Source organism: Bison bison, unplaced genomic scaffold (genome assembly GCF_000754665.1).
Source record: "Bison bison bison isolate TAMUID 2011002044 unplaced genomic scaffold, Bison_UMD1.0 scf7180017864040, whole genome shotgun sequence".
NCBI lineage: Eukaryota > Metazoa > Chordata > Mammalia > Artiodactyla > Bovidae > Bison > Bison bison.
Window position 1 is genome coordinate 5,761,214 of NW_011494612.1, and position 20,316 is coordinate 5,781,529.

At 40.4% G+C, this 20,316-nt stretch overlaps 1 protein-coding gene across 1 annotated transcript in view; it reads left to right on the forward strand.

Annotated features, from left to right (window-relative positions):
• TMEM212 (transmembrane protein 212) overlaps nucleotides 1-20,316 on the forward strand; it is a 52,172-nt gene that overhangs the window by 18,137 nt on the left and 13,719 nt on the right. Inside the window, 1 exon segment of the mRNA XM_010835280.1 lies at nucleotides 10,647-10,761. Coding sequence (XP_010833582.1) covers nucleotides 10,647-10,761 — 115 coding nt within the window.

A 20,316-nucleotide genomic window follows, 5' to 3' on the forward strand; every position in this document is an offset into this window, starting at 1 on the left:
ACTTTCATCAAGAGACTTTTTAGTTCCTCTTCACTTTCTGCCCTAAGGGTGGTGTCATCTGCATATCTGAAGTTATTGATATTTCTCCTGGCAATCTTGATTCCAGCTTGTGCTTCTTCCAGCCCAGCGTTTCTCATGGTGTACTCTGCATATGAGTTAAATAAGCAGAGTGACAATATATAGCCTTGACGTACTCCTTTTCCTCTAGCCATAACTAAAATCTTACTTAAACCTACAGCAGGAGAATTTTAAATGTAAAGACAATTTACATGTCATGGGGAAATTTACTATGGTCATGGAATCCAAGTAGAATCTCCAGAAATGAATACATAGAAAAGTAGATTTGGATTCTCTGCTGCACTCCATAGGGTCACAGAGAGTCGGACATGACTGAGCCACTGAAAAACAATAACAACCAGGGAGTGGTGGTTTACTGAAGAGTTGCTTTCAGTAGTAGGCTACACGCAGAACCTGATATATACTGTTTAAGTCAAACAGCTTGAAGGGTGATGGCTTCTTCTATCATCCACTATTTGAGTAGCCTTGAACAAATCAATATTGAAACCTCTTTGAGCCTAAGTTTCCCTGTTGGTAAAATGGAGACAACACCTACCTCACATGTTGAAAAATGAAATGATATAATTACTATTAAGAGCCTCACACTGAGCATAGTATTTGACAAGTCCTCACGCGTTTGCTTTCTTCCCCTCGATTCTAATCAAATTTAAATTCTTGGCTCAGTCAAGATTTCAGAACGTGCCCTTTAGCCTTCTGTAATTATCAAAAAAACCCAAAGCAGACAAAATAAACAACAAATGACCAAAAGAGACAATGAACAGAGAGAGTCCCCACTCCATAGACAACCCTGCCCACAAAAGTAGTGGTTCTTCCAGACCGTTTCATGCGTATGCCAGATATTTTATGACACACGTAGGTCTTTTTTTATATTTCTCTGCCATGCCCCTCCACCAGTATCACCAATTTTGTTCTCTCTAGTGATTCCCTTTAAATCCTTAAGCGGTACCATGATGCTGTTACTTGAGTCATTCTTCACTGGGTTCCTGTGACATAAAAAAGGCTAAATTAAATGTCAGAAATGACACTCTATTTTCTTTGATAAATTGTAGAAATAAACAGTATTGTATTTTTTTCTTCCTAGGGTCAAAAGAATGGACAATAAATTTGAAGCAATGTTCTTCTTAAATTTGTCATATTTGTGACCATTATTTTGAGATATTTCTAAAATTATTTTGATCTTTAAACTTTTTTCCTCTATGTTCTTATAAAGTAAAAATTGAAATAACTGTACACTTTAGCCCTTTGATGCTTAACCTTTTTCTGATTTATATGCTATGATACAAAAAGTGAAATTACGTCATTGTTGTCATAGAATTTTAAAATTTGAAATAGAAATAGAAGTGAATAAATGTTTTAAGTTCCTCTTGTTCTTTGTGTGATGTTCCGTTAAACTGTAATTTCATATTATCCAAATTAAGGAAATGCTTTTCAGCCTTTCTTCATTGCCATTACGGAAGTGATTCTAAATCTTCAAAGCACAATTGAATTGTGGGCATAATGAGAAAGGTCTCCTGCAGGAGGCCTATGGCCCTCCCTCCTGACCTCTCTATAGCTGGTCTTTGGCACTTAGGACAAACAGTTTAATTAATTAGAAAGGACTTTAGTTGGGCTTCCCTGGTGGCTCAGACAGTAAAGAATCTGCCTGTAATATGGGAGACCAGGGTTTGATCCCTGGGTCAGGAAGATTCCTTGGAGAAGGGAATGACTACCCACTCCACTATTCTTGGCTGGAGAATTCTATGGACAGAAGAGCCTGATGGGCTACAGTCTGCTGCTGCTGCTGCTAAGTCACGGCAGTTGTGTCTGACTCTGTGCGACCCCATAGATGGCAGCCCAACAGGCTCCTCCGTCCCTGGGATTCTCCAGGCAAGAATACTGGAGTGGATTGCCATTTCCTTCTCCAATGCATGAAAGTGAAAAGTGAAAGTGAAGTCTCTCAGTAGTGTCCGACTCTTCGCGACCCCATGGACTGCAGGCTACCAGGCTCTTCGGTCTATGGGGTCACAAAGAGTTGGAAATGACTTAGCAACTAACACTTTGGTAGAGGACTTTAGATCAAATTTTCATCAACTATCCAAGATCCATATGCTCCTGACAGCTCAGCCATTTCCAAAAGGCATCCTCCATCAGCTATTCAGTTCAGTTCAGTTCAGTCACTCAGTCGTGTCCGACTCTTTGCGACCCCATGAATTGCAGCATGCCAGGCCTCCTTGTCCATCACCAACTTTCCGAGTTCACTCAGACTCACATCCATCGAGTCAGTGATGCCATCCAGCCGTCTCATCCTCTGTCGTCCCCTTCTCCTCCTGCCCCCAATCCCTCCCAGCATCAGAGTCTTTTCCAATGAGTCAACTTTTTGCATGAGGTGGCCAAATACTGGAGTTTCAGCTTTAGCATCATTCCTTCCAAAGAAATCCCAGGGCTGATCTCCTTCAGAATGGACTGGTTGGATCTCCTTGCAGTCCAAGGGACTCTCCAGAGTCTTCTCCAACACCACAGTTCAAAAGCATCAATTTTTCGGTGCTCAGTCTTCTTCACAGTCCAACTCTCACATCCATACATGACCACTGGAAAAACCATAGCCTTGACTAGACAGCTATTGAATGGCTCTAAATGTAGAAGTCTTTCTTGTCTTGGCTGGAGACCTGCTTTTCACAGTCTCTATGTCTTGGTCTTGCATCTGTAGCCCTTGAGAGCACAGTTCAGTGGTTCTCAAATGTGGTTCTAAGATCTGCAACATCAGCTGGGAATGTGTAATAACTGGAGACTCTAGTGTTGGGTCCCACACTCTATTTTAGGAAGCCCTCCTCCAGGTCATCCTGATGCACACTAAAGTTTGAGATGCACTGGTGTAGTGTAGCCGAGAATGGATGCAACCTCGGAATGAAAAATACCTGGATTCAGCTCCTGGCCCTCTGTCATTTAAGGCAATAGACTCTGTTTCCTCCCTAATCAAATGGAGCTAATGCTCAAGGCTAATCCCCAGACCTGCAGAGAGAATTCAGTGATACTATATGAGTCAAGCATATATGAGTCAAGCAGAAAGCCTAAGCACTCAAATTTTTTTTTAAGTTATTATGTATTTATTTTTTTAAATTGGAGGATAATTGCTTTAGAAAATTGTGTTGGTTTCTGCTGTACAACAAAGTGAATCAGCTATATGTATATATATATATATCTCCTCCCTTTTGATCCAACCTCACACCCCTCTAAGGCTGTCACAGAGCACCAAGCTGAGTTCCCTGTGCTGCACAGCAATTTCCTACTAGCTATCTATTTTACACACGGTAAGCACTCAAAATTAGTGTCAAGTGATATTGGTTTATTCAACACAGTTATTACATACCTTTGAATATAAGTCTCTAAAAAGTCCATTCTTTTGAGAATGGAGAAGTACAGAAAATTTTTGACCTAACACCATAGACATAACAATGCTAAATACCTTCATTCTACAAATGAAAACTTAACATTCAGAGAGGCTAAGTGACATGTTCAAAGACACACAGCTCAATTGCTGGTGTATGGAAGCCTTTAAGGTGCTTCCCAGTGGTAGCTCACAAATCAACACATGTTTATCTGTCACTTAATGCAGTAATAAGGTATCTAGCCCCAGGCCTGGTGATTATACAGGTAGGGACTTCAATTTTATCAGTATATTATCTGAATTGATTTTAATATTAATTGAGCATTCCCAGCTAGTATTGGGCACCATGGCTACTTATTTGTCTTCTTACATTTTGTTTTCCTATTTATATCCTATTCTGTTCTAAAAGGATTTAAGGTGACTCAGGCATTTTTAAGACTGGTATGAGTATGATTGGACTTCCCAGGTGGCTCAGTGGTAAAGAATCTGCCTGCCAAGCAGGAGACACAGTTTCGATCCCTGGGTCAAGAAGATCCCCTGGAGGAGGAAATGGCAACCCACTTAAGTATTCTTGCCTGGGAAATCCTATGGACGGAGGAGCCTGACGGCTACAGTCTATGGAGTCACAAAGAGTCAGACAAGACTTAGCGACTAAATAACAACAATCTGGGCATTTTATCAATAGTTGGCGTTCCAGCCCCTGTAGCACTAACTGTTGGGTCGGTAAATCCAATAGTCACTTCTTGGAACTTTTGCAAGTGACTCCCAGCAAAATGTGCACAATTCTGAGGATCCCAAATGGATACATAAGAGAAGTAGGCCAACAGCAAGTGCTTTAGGTTAACTGGAATCCCACGTATAAACTGTTAATCAGAAATAAAGAAATATGTCCGGTTATTTATAGCTCTTGCAAGTACAGAGTACTGGGTTTTTTGCTATGCCTTTGCCTGGGGAAACTAAACGATTAATGCTCATCATCACATGCTGCTGCTGCTAAGTCGCTTCAGTCATGTCCGACTCTGTGCGACCCCAGAGACGGCAGCCCACCAGGCTCCCCTGTCCCTGGGTTTCTCCAGGCAAGAACACTGGAGTGGGTTGCCATTTCCCTCTCCAATGCACGAAAGTGAAAAGTGAAAGTGAAGTCGCTCAGTCGTGTCTGACTCTTAGCAACCCCATGGACTGCAGCGTACCAGGCTCCTCCGTTCATGGGATTTTCCAGCCAAGAGTACTGGAGTGGGGTGCCATTGCCTTCTCCAAAGTATATGTGTAGATATCTCTAATTTCTTTAAAGTACATCTAAAGTACATCTTACTAAATTTACTTTCTTTTAATCTTCCCAGGCATCATTCTAATCCAGATTAGCATCATTTTACAGATTATGTCAGAGAAGCTCACACTCTAGCTTACACATGCCCACTCCCAAAAATTTGCTTTACAGAGTGCAAAGAATAAGGCACTTTTACTTTAAACAGCCTGTTCTCAGTTTTGTGGGGCTGTTGATATAACTGGACTAGTGGCAGGCGCCAAGGCGGGAAAATAGGCTGGGTTACTTATAACTCTGAATGTGGACACATCAGCTTGTGGGAAGGAAACTATTTAAAATGGGGCTTGGGGAAAACAAAAAAAAATCCCCTTTCCCCATATGAGATTCTTCCACAGTGTTGTCATGCAATCTTGAAAACCTCCATACAGGAGATCACTCTCATTGGATATATGCAAATTTTCTGAGATCTAGTGGTTTCCTGCCAGGGAAAAACTTACAATAACAGAGCAAGAATGCAATCTGAGCCCTTGCTCTCTGAAACCCTGAAAGAACAGAGTCGTTCTTGACAGGGCAATTTCAACCCTTGACATTCCAGGAAATAGCTTAATAATGTCATTTAGGCTGGGGTTGTAACCAATCCTAAGACACGGAGACACAAATGCAGTATGTAAAATTTTAAATATCAGTTCAGGGACCATTATGCATGTTCACACAGAATTTAACAGCGAAGACCACCACCACAAAGCCAAAACTAAGCAAGGCTTCCTAATTAAATTTAACATTGTCCCCACTAATTTCACTCAGTATAGCAAAGGTTTCTGCCAAGAAATCACAGATACATCTTAAAGATGTGTCCTGGGCCCATGCCATACCGAGAATGTAACACCCAAACAAAACTGTATTTTGATCATTAATGCATATGCAGAAGTCACCCCCATCGTGGAACCTCAGAGGCCTTAATGAGACACACTGGCCTTTACATTCAATGCATTTCATTTTTTTCTGGGTACAGTACAGCTGAAAAAGGTTACAAGATTCAGGTTAAAAGTCAGGAAATGGATCAGGGCCCCACACCATGACATCATTTTCTTGCAATGCAATGAAGCAATGACATTTCCTGCAGGAAAAATGATTAGAGCTGACAAGCAGCCTTTTAGCTACAGTGCTTGCAGTGGAAGGTGTCAGCCTTGCCTCACTCTAGCTCCTGCCACCCTCCCTCCTGTTCCTTGGCCAGGGCTTCCCAGAGGTTAGTGAGAGAGAGAGAGAGATCCTGGCCACTTCTATTTAGTGACAGTCCTGATACATTTAAGATACAGATGTGCTAAAACATAGTTACAAAACTTGTGGAATTTTTTAGTTGTGACAGCATTTAATACTTTAGGCAAAGAGAATATAATTTTGCCATTTGCAAAATGATTTACAGAGTTATTTTAAAACTGGCATATAGGCAGAGCCACCAAGGGTGACTGTGCAGGTTGGCCAGAGGCAGAGCGGGACTCAAATCTGGCTCACTCTCCAACTATTAAACCATGGTGGCTGGTGAGGGGTTCGATCTCCCTTTTTCGGATTCACACAAACATCTCACAACCAGCGATAGATGTTCTGGTAGTGAACGGGACACAGTGTGAAGGAGAGTGATGAGCCAGTCTTTTGCTTTCAATCTTCAAATTCACACTTCTAGAGATAGCCTTGAAGATGTTATACCTGCAGTTACAGAGACACCCATAACATCTTCAAAGATCTCTAGAAGTGTGCATTGGAAGACCTGCCTAATAATGAGCTCTGGGCCACATCCACCTCCTAACTGGGTCACCCAAGTACATAGGGAGTCCTTTAGGGATTTTTAACAGGTGCTTCCCGTAAGTCAACACACGCAGTGTGAGGCACCGTGCTTGGCGAATAGGAGCTCTAAGCTAGAGTTCAGCCTGGCCAGGTGCACTCATGTGCAAGTTGCACAACTGTAGTGGCCTGACTGTTCCCCACATGGTAGACCCTGCTCTGGGCTCCACATGCAGACAGACCTGCTTAGAGACACGATCAAGGCAAGAAGACCTCGGGCCAGTCCCCTGGGACTCCACATCGACTCGCCCTTGCTTCTCTACATGTGGCCTTGTGATTTAGTTCAATAACTGAGTTTCTGCCTCGGACATGGGTTCTGGGGGCTGAATACCTGGTGAGTACTGCCTGGAAACAAGTGAACAAGTGCCTATTCTCCTGACTGATGATAACCATGCCTTATCATCTTCTGTCATTTTTCTTTTCTTTGTCTCTCTTCTTGGATCCTTCTGGGGAGGTGGTGGAATCTGCCAAGCAAAGACCATAGATGTGACAGAAAAAAAACCCCAGATTCATGATGCTTCTTTTGTCCATTTTAGCACAGAATTATTAATAACACTAATTCACTTGCATGTCAGTGGAGGAGAGTGAGCAGGCAAGTTTCTACTACCAAAATAGCAAACACCTCTGATTTCAGAAATGAAAAGTCCTAGAACTAGGATGAAGTTACACATAGAAGCAACGTTTCTAGATATTATGTAGGTTTGCCAAACAGATTTAAGCTCTCTACTGCAGCTGAGTGGATAGACGTCAGAGATGCTCTGAGACACAGTTTACACAGTATTCACATCTATAAATCATTACATAGTAACTGGATGGACCTTGTAGTGACAAATGTGCTATCTCTGGAAAAATGTGCAAATATCTGAAGGGCTTATAAGGGGTTTCCCAATAGGAAGGGTGGTTAAGAATCCACCTGCCAGTACAGGAGATAAGAGTTCAATCCCTGGGTCAGTAAGATCCCCTGAAGGAAGAAATGGCAACCCACTCCAATATTCTTGCCTGGGAAATCCCATGGACAGAGGAACCTGGCCAGCTACAGTCCATGGGGGTCTCAAAGAGTCGGACACGACTGAACATGCACAAATGCACGAAGGGCTCGTACATTTCCCCAGGATGAGCCAAAACAAGCATAGTTGTCACACCTTTCTTTCATTATCCTGTGGGTGTTCTCTCAAATACTCGGGTCTTTGTAAATGAGTCACTGTTTCCAAGGTCTGTCAAAAGTATGGGTGGTTACAAGCCTAGGAAGCGTAACAAGCCTAGAAAGAAGTATGGAACTTTAAATTATGGGCAAGAATGTAAAATGTCCGAAATTACTGGGGTTTTAGTACTCTGCCAAATTTGCATTCTTGTACTATCTGATCACTCCCTTTTGAGGACACATTATTTCCTATAGTTAAACCTATGAGGAATAAAAAGGAATTTATTTTACTTTTGACCTATTTGTATAGTCACCAGGCCTAGAGCTGGTATTTTTGCCATTTCAGTAACCCTTCTGCTTGCCCGTACATGTTGAAAGTGTCATTTAACTTAAATACACAGATGAGAGTTGTTTAAGACTCTACCCTTTCACCTTGCTCTAGGCAGGGAAACAGATCAAAGCTTCTTGTGTTTTTTAAGGATGACCCCTTCTTTGTTCTGAACACATCTCACATCTCCTGTTTGTAGAAGCTTCTGCACAGGCTGATTTGTTTTTCTTTTCTATAAATCTACTTCTCATAAACAAGACTCTCATTGCCCATTTGGCATCCTAAAAAAGGGAATTTATCCACTGGATAGATTGTTTACCTAATCATGATGGCTTTTTAAATTCATAGTATCAAAATAGATATTTTTAGTATAAAGCGTTGTCAGGATTGATAGGTGAAAAAAAGTGTTGGTAATTAATATGCCATAATGATGAGACTGACGTAGAACTGTGGAAAAACTCACCTGTTATCAACTTTGCCTTGAAATAACCAAATGACAGAGAGGTTTTATGTATTTTACTTTTATTTTAAAGGAACTCTAATTTATTTATTAATTCATTACTTCTTTTCAGGTGAAATAAAATATAAATTAATGATATCATTTGATTTAGTTCATGAGTTTATTGTTGATTGAGAATACGTAGGGTACTAGCCACAGGACAAGGTGTAAAGAATTAGGAAATGAAATCTCCTAGTCCACAAAACAGAGATGATTAAGAAAATAAACACCACAAAGAAATTTTAATGGGTTCAGTATTTACTAGGCTAGGCATTGAAAAGAAAACTGTTTTACCTTTGTGGTCTTAAGTTTTCTCATCCAAAAGACAAAGGAGTTAAAATTAATTTTAAGGTCCTTTTAGTCCCCAAATTCTGGGGCTAAAAGAAATATATGCCAGTGTTATAAATGAGTTTAAAGTTGCAAATACTCACAATTTGCTTTGTTTGGCAAATATCGTGAAGAAGATAAGCTCAAAGTTGAATTATTACTTCAGATAAGGAGATGGACACTATTACAGAGATAGAGAAAAACAGGAAGAAAAATATGGAGCTTAGTTGTAAATAGGGGAATATATCTAAGTGGAAAGAGAATGAGAGGGAGCCAGAGGACAGAGCTGTAAAGCAAGACTGGGCTGAGTGCACTGCAAGCCTCAGATCAATCAATCAACAAGGATTTTATTCTACTCGGGTTACTTTATTTGTTAAGGGATTCTTAGGGAGCGCCTGAGATAACATGGTCAAGGATTATAAGCCACGCTAAGTATAGTACTGCAAAAATATCCTAGCGTCTCAGTCCATAAGACTAGTGGAAGAAGGGCATCTGTAAGGAGAGAGGGCTTAGAAAATATTTTAAGAATGCTCTGAGGTTCAGTTTCAAACAGTAGGTCCTAGCTGAGGATTTTGGAGAATCGGCAGTTACAGGCAGCCAGGGAAGGAATGGTAACCAGAATGGAGTTCCTCTCTTTAAGCAAGACTCTGGACGACACTTGGGAGGGGGATTACCAAACTGTCGATGAAAGTCACTTTGGCTGCAAACCAAAGAAGAATCTTCACATTTCCTTAAGATGTAAATGTCACTTTGGGGTCATAAGAAGATTTCTCACACAACTCAACTTTCCCTAAGAGATAGAAAAGAGAAAACGTGACGCCCTGGAATGACATATTCTTTTCCACACTAACAACTAGGCAAAGCCCACTGCATTGCCATTTTGCCTTGATTGCTAGTAAACTACAAAAAGAACTTAGATTTAATTTGGGGGCTTACACTTAAATATCTAACTCACTATTTTTAAAAATGTTAACTTCTCACTTGATCTTTTGCTCATAATTTTGCTTTGTTCGTTTCTTTCATTTCATGCCACCTCATTCATTCAATTTATTTCACAGATATTTATTAAGCACTTACTATGTGCTGGGCACTTCAAGTCATTTTGGAAGGCAGATTAAATGTGACTCCTGCCTGGTAGGCAGGAGACTGTCTCTGGCTTGTGTTGTATTTAGATCTTAGGGCTTGATGTTTATATATGGGTTACAGTTCAAGCATTTTCCAGAGGAACAAGGTTTCCCGGGTATATAGCTGTTTTTCCTAATAACTCATCCAATCTCCATCTCAGTTAAAAGTGGATTTTTCCCCTTGTGGGTCTTTGATCCTACAGCTGCAGACATTCTGGCACCAGAGAGCCTTAAAGGTCAAGGCACCAAGACATACAGAGGTCGATGAAATCAGGGGACATCTTAGCAACCGTTGAGAGGTCGTGGGGTGAGCACTATGCTTTCCAAGATAGATGGATAATGTCATTTGTGGTCTAAATAAGTGTGTGCTTACTAAATTCTGACTGGGATCCAACAGGTGTGTTCTGAAACCGTGCTGTTTGGAAGAGACCCTTGAGGAAAAACCATCAATAAGCTTTGTGCTTCCTTTAATCTGTGAAGTCCACCCTTTTAACTTCTGAATCCCTCAAATTGAGTATCATGGGATACAAAAGCAAGAGTATGAACTTGAACCTCAGTTGCTTCACCACTAGAATAAATGACCTGGACCCACTAGTCTTCTAGCCCCTTCTAACTCTAATTATTTGTCACTTTATGATCATCAGTTCTGCTTCCAGCTTTTTGGCTCCACCACTCTACACAGATAGTCATCATTTTCACCCTCTTCAAATACAATAAAGACCAATGTGGGAACAAGTACAGTGGCAACATTTTTGTAATAGCAAAACTAAAGGACAAGATTGAGACCTACTTAAGGCGTATTGAGTTATTATAGCAAAGGCTTACTAGAAGTGGTTATTACTTTTTAGGAGAGATTACTTCCTTCATAGCATATCCCAATCCATGGCAAATATGTTTGACCAGAGTTCTAATGTCTGTGTATATATACAATATATATTCACATATTGTTTAGCAGAGAGATGTGTATATAATAAACACGAACACTATCTGAATAACTTTTGAACTCAAGGAATGACTTACAAGCACTTTTATTTGTCAGTGATTTGTATATATAAAACAATATCTGAGAGTATAAAACACATAGAAGACACAATTCCTGTCTCAAAGAATTTATCATTTAGTGTTAAGTGCTTAAAAATGTACCCAGCTTTGTGTGCAAGGCATTTTAATAGATTCAGTGGTTTACGAGTGAAAGCTCTACATTTATTTACAGTGAAATATTGGGTGGGATTTCCAGGCGGTGCTAGTGGTAAAGCACCTGCCTGCCAATGCAGGAGACATAAGAGATGTGAGTTCAATCCCTGGGTCAAGAAGATCCTCTGGAGGAGAGGGTGACAACCCACTGCAGTATTCTTGCCTGGAGAATCCCATGAAAAGAGGAGCCTTCGGGCTACAGTCCACAGGGTTGCAGAGAATCAGACACGACTGAAGTGACTTAGCATGCATGCGCAATCCACTCCAGCGTGCTTGCCTGGGGAATCCCATGGACAGAGGAGCCTGGCGAGCTACAGTCCATGGAGTCGCAAAGAGTCAGACTGAGTGACTTAACAACAACAACAACATATCAATATTGGGTACCACCCACTATGCTAAATGCTGAATATACATAAAGGTAGGAAAGGTCCTTGCACTTTGTATGCCTCTAACCTGATCAAAATGATACATATTCATTCATTTTTTCATTCTGCAAACAATTATTGAATGCTTGCTATGGGGAAAGTACCACAACAGACTCTTTGGAGGGCATGATTTTTTTAATGGTTCCTATCTTTAAGGATCCTAAAATTTAGTGGGGTCAGAAAAGAGCTAACAAAGCAGAATGGAAAAGAAGTATCAGGAAAGAGCTATAGAGAACACTTAGAGGATAGAGTAACCATACCCAGAGATTAGGATAGATTTTAATGTAGATGGCCCTAAAGCAACACATGGAAAGATGAATACTAGAATACTAGTGGGTGAATAGTATACTAGTGAGACATGGGGCAGGGGGAAGCTCACCTCAGAGAGAGATCAGTGAGAACAAAAACACAGAGGCGTGAAAATTAATGCATGCCCTGGGAATAAATAGCAAGGAGGTTGGTACGGCTGGAGCATAGATACAAATAGGGCAGGAGGAGACGAGGCCAGGAAGTTAGGATGGAGCCAGCAAATGTAGGGCCTCCCGTGCCGTACTAATCCAATTAATTCTATCTAGCATGCATTGGAGATGGAAATGGCGGCCCACTCCAGGGTTCTTGCCTGGAGAATTCCAGGGACAGGGGGAGCCTGGTGGGCTGCGTCTATGGGGTTGCACAGAGTCGGACACGACTGAAGCGACTTAGCAGCAGCAGCAGCAGCAGCAGCAAATAGTAGGGAGCCAGTAGAAGTTCTGGGGACAAGAACATTAAGAGGTTGGGTACATTTAAACATGTAAATTCCAAAATAAACTACTGCTAAAGAGATAGACTCATTGGAAAACACCCTGATGCTGAGAAAGATTGAGGGCAGGAGGAGAAGGGTGAGGCAGCAGAGGAGATGGTTGGATGGCATAACCAACTCAGTGGACATAACTTTGAGCAAATTCTAGGAGATAGTGAAGGACAAAGAAGCCTGGTGTGCTACAGTCCATGGAGTTGTAAAGAGTTGGACGTGGCTTAGCAACTGAACAACAATAAGGAGTAATCAAGTAGAGTAGAGAAAAAGAGTCTTCTGAGTTAGGAAACTAAGATTTAGGGGAAACATGGCAACAAGAGGAAGCCTTGTGTGATGATGTATTTATACTTTTCACGGAGCCAACCCCAACACATTCTTTAGATTTCAAATTCTTTCCTTGGGGAGACTCAGCATCTTGATTGAACCAGTCTCTCTGTTGTGAAACCACAGAGATTCTGGTAGCACTTAGCAGAGTTTGTAATTGTATACTTTCTCAAACTCTATTAATGTGTGTTCCCCTCATTGGACTATAAGGAGCGTAAGAGCAGAAATCATCTTTCTGTTTTGCTTTTCAATTTTACCCAATATGTCTGATCCAGAGTAGGGACTAAAATATGTGATGAATGAATTAAAGAAATATGGGAATGTAGACAATCCTGGAAAATAATAATGAAAAGTAATATTTGGAACCATCTAAGTAGTTGTGGTGGTTTTAAAATACAGCTGCCATTGGATTTGTCTGGTGGTCTAGTCATTAAGAATCTACCTGCCAATGCAGGAGACATGGGTTCACTCCCTGGTCTGGGAAGATTCCACATGTTATGAGGCAACTAAGCTCATGGGTCACAACTTCTGAGCTAGCACTCTAGACCCATGAGCCACAACTACTGAAGTCTATGTGTCCTAGAGCCCACGCTCTGCAACAGGAGAAGCCATCACCATGGGAATCCCATGCACCCCAACCAGAGAATAGCCCCTGGTCACCACACCTAGAGAAAAGACCACATGCAGCAACAAAGACCCAGCACAGCAGCAATGTGTATATATTGCTGCCAAATTCTTTGACGTCGCTCCCATCAAAAGATGGGATCTGTGAAATCAGTTGCTCAGTCGTATCTGACTCTTTGTAACCCCATGGATTGCAGCCCGCCAGGCTCCTCTGTCCCTAGAATTTTCTAGGCAAGAATACTGGAGTAGGTTGCCATTTCCTACTTCACGTGGGATCTATACCCTTTGCCTTTAAATCTAGGTAGGCTTGTGACAAATAGTATGCAGTGAAGATGATGCTGTATCATTTCTAAGGCTAGACTGGAACTATGTGGTTCTCTTACTAAGCTCGCTCTGGAAGAAGCTAGCCACCATGTAAGTAGCTTGACCACTATGAGACCACCTGGCTGGAGAAGCTATCATGCTGGACAAGCAATGTGCAGCTGTTCCAGCCTACAAACTGAACCCATCTCTGCCAAGCAATGTGAGTGAGGCTGTCTTCAACCTTCAAGAATATCTCATCTTCCAGCTGAGCACCTTTGAGTGACCTCAGTAACTGCTTCAAAAAACTAAAGAATTGCCCAGCTGAGCACGGCCTGAATATCTGACCCAAACAGCCTGTTTGTACAATAAAATGGTTGCTGTTTTAGGTCAGTCAGTTTGGGATAATTTGTTACATAGCAATAGTAACTAAGACATCAACCCATGTCTCAATAGAATCCTCCTTTTGTTAACAGCTGGGAAAACTGAGACCCAGAGAGATTACCGGATTTATCCATGGTTCTAAATTGGTAACAGTAATGCAGGCCCTAAGAACCAGTTTTCTGACCCCCAGGCCATTGCCTTTTTCTTTCTCGTATATAATAATGCAATAAGAACATTTCTATATAATTATAAGCAGGGTCCAAAGAACTTCTCTTTATTGTGCCACAATATTATCCTCATTGATGCTTTATTCCCACTGATAATTAAGTGGATTAGTAAAACCCCTTGGCATATAAACAAAAAGTGAACTGTGGTCTTAAGTGTGTGGAGCTTACAAGGGCTGTAGATGATTTGGACGTTTGAATGCAACTACCTCCCAATTAGAGGAAGAAGCATGTTCAAGTATATAAAACACAATAACATTTCTCCCTAAGTTTATAGCATTCAAACTCAGCTGACTAGGTTTTCAATGCTGTCAGTTCCAAATTCACTGAGAGATCTTTTCTGCTGAAAGAAAAATGCCACCTCTGTTAATATCAACCTTTTCGTCCTCAGAACACTTGCTTGCTGGTGATTTATTGTGGACAAGCTGCTTCCTGCTCCTTCTGAAAGTTAGTTTCTTTTTTTTTTTTTTTAATTCTGCAAATGGAGGAGGAATTCCTCATTTCTTGTCCCCAAGCAATTTAGTTAAGGCTAATCTTCAGGAGAGAGTTTGAGTATTTGCGATTCACAAGTTGATGCTGCTGGATACCATAAAAAAGAGAAAGGGTTTCTTGCTACCATGTCTGATGTCAATTGGAAACTAATCCAAAAACAAATAAGAAAGGTCATGCTATGAGTGTGGTAGAAGAGTCTTAGAGTTTTGAACCTTGCAATTAGATCACAGAGATGGAAAGGTTTTCCTTTAGAAAGATAAAAGATGTCACCTTTTTGTTGGTGGTGATGGCTTTCTTTCAAAAGATTCCATTTGAGGAAAACAGTGTAATAATCTGATGTGTATGCATTCCATAACTATATCTCAAAGAAAACTATGTACTCTGATGACTCAGAAGTTAACGTTTATCTCGTTACATTTTTCCTATTCCTGTAGTGAGACTCATCAACAACCCAAGGAAAGATAAATGTTAAATACCAGTTCTCTTCAGACATTCTTGTAATTACAGATGCACAGATTTTAACAGATGTTAATTTCTTAAAAATACCAGTCTCATATAGAAGGTACCTGTGGAGAGTGTGTGTACCTAGCTTTAGGTGATGTACTATATTAGGACTGTCTCAGTTGCAATGGCAGAGCACCCAACATAAACTGGTTTTAACAAAAAATGGGGCTGAGTAACGTACATATCAGAAAAGTACAGATGTAGAACAGACACAGCTGAAAGGGGATCCCACTGGGGCCAGGTTTCTATCTCCAACTCTGTCTCTCTGTCTGTCTCATTCTGGTTTCCTCAGCATTGGCACTTTCTCAGGCAGGCTCAACCCATGTAATGGAAAAGACGGCCACTGGCCACACTCAGCTTACGTTCGGCCAGCTTCCAAAACCCAGCAGAAGAATTTCTGGATCACTCCAGACACAGTCCCGGGGCCGACTCTGTCTGGTTGCTCCTGAGTCATGTGCCCACCCTTGTGGAATTCTCCTTGGCCACACCTATAAAGTACTGATGATGTACTTTAGAATTTACCAAGAATTAAGGGTTCGATTTATAGCATAATCTTTTTTTTAACTAAAACCTTTGCCCTAAAGAAAGTATATAGAACAGCATGCCAAGATATACAGCTAAGCTTTCCAGAAATTCTGCCTTTCTCCTAAGCTTTCCCACACATAACTCACCTTCTTTTCAGTTTTGAACTTACCAAAAGGTAGTCTATATTCGCTTATTCCCCCTTCTCGCCCTAACCCTCCTGCCATCTAAACCCACCTCTCTACCAAAATGGCCTTCCAGGACTTCCTTGGCACTAGAGTGGTTGAGACTTTGCCTTCAGTGCCGGAGGTGCGGGTTTAACTCCTGGAGCTGGAATCCTGCATGCTTCGCAGCCAAAAAACCAAAACATAAAACAGAAGCAGTATTGTAACAAATTCAATAAAGACTTTAAAAATTAATAAAATTACTTTCCCAAGTCACTCATCACATTTCAACATATCTGTGCTGATGTTCCTCCTGCGTGTCCTTTCAACAGCATCACACACTGTAAGCCACCCCCCTTTTCTTCAGCTGTCTCTATTCCTGAAGCATGTGCTCCTTCTTTATTCGATAGATTTTGCTTGGCTTTCTTTTCTAGCATTCTTTATATTCTTCCTGCTCCCTGAATGTAGACATTCTCTAAAGTTCAGTCTTCTTCTCTTCTAACTTTACAGTGTCTTTTTGGGCAACCTCATCAATGTATCTTATCTGATGTTGACTTTAGAATCTGTAAGTCTAGTCCTCTTTCTTTTTTTAGGTGCTAGATAAAAATTTTTGAGTGTTTCTCTACACTTGGATGTCAGTTTTAGACCATTCAGGCTACTGTAAGAGAATACCATAGATTTAGTGACTTAGAAAAACAGCTCTGGATGATGGAATGTCCAAGATGGAGGCACTGGCAGATTCTGTGTCTGCTGAAGACCCACGTGCTGGTTCATAAACAGTCATCTTCTCTCTGCTTCCTCACGTGGCATAAGGGGTAAAGGAACTCTCTGGAATTTCTTTTATGAAAGTACTAATCCATTCATAATGGCCCCACCCTCCTGACCTAATCATCTCTCAAAAGTCCCATCTCTTGAGACCATCATAGTGGGCATTAGAATTTCAACATATAAATTTGAGGGGAGGACACAAACATGCACTCTATAGCAATGTCCTTGCATTATGTTAAACTCGGCATTTTCAGAAGCAAATTTATTAATTCACCCCATGTTGTCCTCTGTGCCCTAGAAATGTCTCCACGATTCTTCCATTCATCCAGGATAGAAGAAAACGGCACAATTTTCACTACTCTTTCTCACCTCATGTCCAATTGGACCACCAAAGACCCCAGCCTCCACTTTCCTATTCCCACAGCCACCATTCTAGTTCAGACCTTGATCTACTCTTCTCTATTACAATAACTTCCTGACTTTTTATTTGTGTAAATTCTTACTGAAAATACATGTTCAATAGCCTCAAAATATTTCATTCTATCCAGTGCTAAAAGCCCAAGATACTTAATTTTCAAAGCTTTTTATTACTAAACTGAACCTTTCTTTCTAATCTCATCTCCCACGTGTTCATTTTAAGCAATCTCTGGTTGGGCCACACCATCTACCCTTCCACATCCCTGCTCATGTTATTCCTTCAGTGTCAACACAGTTCTTCCTTTACCTGTCAATACCCTTGTCATCCTTTAAGATCCACCTGTGGTAACAACAGTGTATCTCATCATCGTTTCTGGTTCTCCTCCTGTTAAACACATGGTAGACTGTACTCTTCTTACCATTTTGCATCCAGATGAATTGATTTGGCCAATGAAATTTAAGTACAGTGACACATGTCACTTTCCAGCAGAAGCTTTACAATTTAGTGTGAGATTGGCTTTTTCCCCCCATTAAAGTGATTAGCGATGTTCCAGATAATGGTTGCCCTGACAGCATAAGTGTAAACATGTCATGGACCAGAGGCTCCACTCAGACCATGATGGACATGCAGCACAAGCAAGAAATAAATATAGGTTGTCTGCATGTAATAAAAAGCCTGACTCCATTTTTTGATGTAGGACTGCTGATATCTTTTAAACCTTACCACTCCTCTTTCTCTTCTGTTGCACATCTGCATAAGCTGATTAAAAAAAAAAAAATCTTGGGTGCTCCTTTCTTTAACATCGGTGGGAGGTCCAAAACATTCAGGCGCCTTCTCACATGAAGGAACACTCACTCTGGCCCCATCCTTTGACTACCATAAACATCTGAGGCCAGTCTCCTTTTCTTGATCACTCAAGCCAATTTTAGAGCAACTTGGGAGGCCTTCCCTACTCTCCTCAGAAAGCCTCAGAGTGTAATAAACTTTCTCATATCATCTTGGTATATGCGTGGCATTATTAATTTTGACATCTGAACAAAATTTGGGAGCAGGAATACACCCTCCTTCAGAGAAAGAGAGTACTGTTTTGTGATTTGGGGGTTTGGTTACCTTTCGGAAGGTAATAACTGGGGTGCTAAAAAGTGCTGTTTCTTGATCTGTGCGTTTATTACATGGCATTGTTCACTTTGTGAAAATTAATTGATACAATTATGATTTGTTCACTTTTTTACATGTATGTTATACTTCAGTAAAAACACTATTTTAAATAACTTATTAGGAGTATCTTTAAGAAATGCAACCTTATTTTCCTTATGAGGTAGTATGTGAGTATATTCGTATACAATGAGATGGGGGTTAGTGGTAGAAGAAGAAAACAGACATTAAAAGAAAATAGAAGAACATTGCTAATTACTAAGCAAGGCAGATGATATAAAATTTAAATAGAAACACAAGCAATGTTCTCTTGAATTGCAGGAGAGTACCTATCACATGAAGCTTCAGAGTGAAGGTCATATATCAGTTTTTGATAGTGTATCAGTCAGGGCAGAGAAGATTATGGAGCATAACCACTATCTTGAGTTCTGGCACCATTGCCATCAGTAAGCCTTGCCTGTCTTTGAGCTTCTTATAAATAAAATCTTATGATAAGTATTTTTTTGCGTCTAACTTTTCTTACTCAGCATTACATTCACAAGCTTTATCTATTTTGCTGCCTGTGTTGGCAGTACATTGTGTTGTTATTGCTCTCAGTTTGGGGCTATTATGACTAATGTTTCTATGAATATGTCTTGCATAAACATATGAATACATTTCTATTAACTACATACCTGTGCTGTGCTGCTCTAAGTCACTTCTGTTGTGTCCGACTCTTTGCAACCCTATGGACTGTAGCCCACCAGGCTCCTTTGTCCATGGGATTCTCCAGGCAAGAATACTGGAGTGAGTTCCCATGCTTTCCTCCAGGGGATCTTCTTGACCCAGGAATCGAAGCTGCCTCTTTTACGTCTCCTGCATTGGCAGACAGGTTCTCTACCACTAGATCCACCTGGGAAGCCCATGTATATACCTAGGAGTGAAATAATTTGGTATAAGATATACATACTTTCTGCTTTAGGAGATACTGCCACACTGTTGTCTAGAGTGATTGTACCAACTTACATTCCAACCAGCAGTGTGTGTTACTCTATGTCTTTGCCAACTGTTAGCATTTTCAGTCCTAATTTTAGCCATTCTGGTAAAGGTATAGTGGAATTACATTTGGATTTCTCTGAAGGCTAATAATATTTATTGGCCATGTGCGTATCTTTTTTGGTGACATCTCTATTTCAGTTTTTTGCACATTTTTCTACTAGATTGTCTGTTTTATCTCTTACTGATTTATCGAAGTTCTTTAAATATTTTGACTATGAGTCATTAGTGAGTTCTATGCATCACAAATATATTCTTCTATTTTGTGGCTTTCCTTTTTATTCTCTTAATTAAGATGTCTTTTGATAACAGAAGCTCTTAATTTTATCAAAGTCCAATATACCAATCTTTTAACTTTTTGTGTCTTGTTTAAGGAATATTTTTCTACTCTAAAGTCACAAAGATATTTTCTATGTCATTTCCTAGAATCTCTACCATTTACCCTTTCACATTTAGTTCTATAAGCTATCTGGGATTGCTTTTTTAGCATTGTGTGAGGAAAGGGGGTCAAGATTCATTTTTCACACATACATATTCAATACATGTATGTTGATTCTCACTGTAATTTGATCCATTAAACACATTCATTATTTCTTCAGTCTCAATTTCCCTAAAATTATTATATGATTCTTGAGGTTTCTAAACCACTGACTGTAAAGTGGAAGTTTCTGTTAAAAAGTCCTCTAGTAGGGGATGGGGAGAGACCACTGTGCTTCCTTATCACTAATTCTAGAGATTGGCAGGCTGATACTTTCGTCCTAACCAGCACTTTAGGCTTCAAACAAATAGCAGTCATTTTTATCCACCAGAATAAGTACCTCTGTCCTTCTCTTTTGGTTCTTTCAGCCCATCAGCGTGTATGTGTCTATATATATATATATATATATATATATATATTCTTTAGCAAAGATTAAGTTTCATTTTCTTCCACAGTATTTTGTGGACATTTTTTTTTTCTTGAGTTTATGTGTTTTGATTCAACATAGAGCAAACAGTGGACCACGATCTATTAGCTATGGGATGATG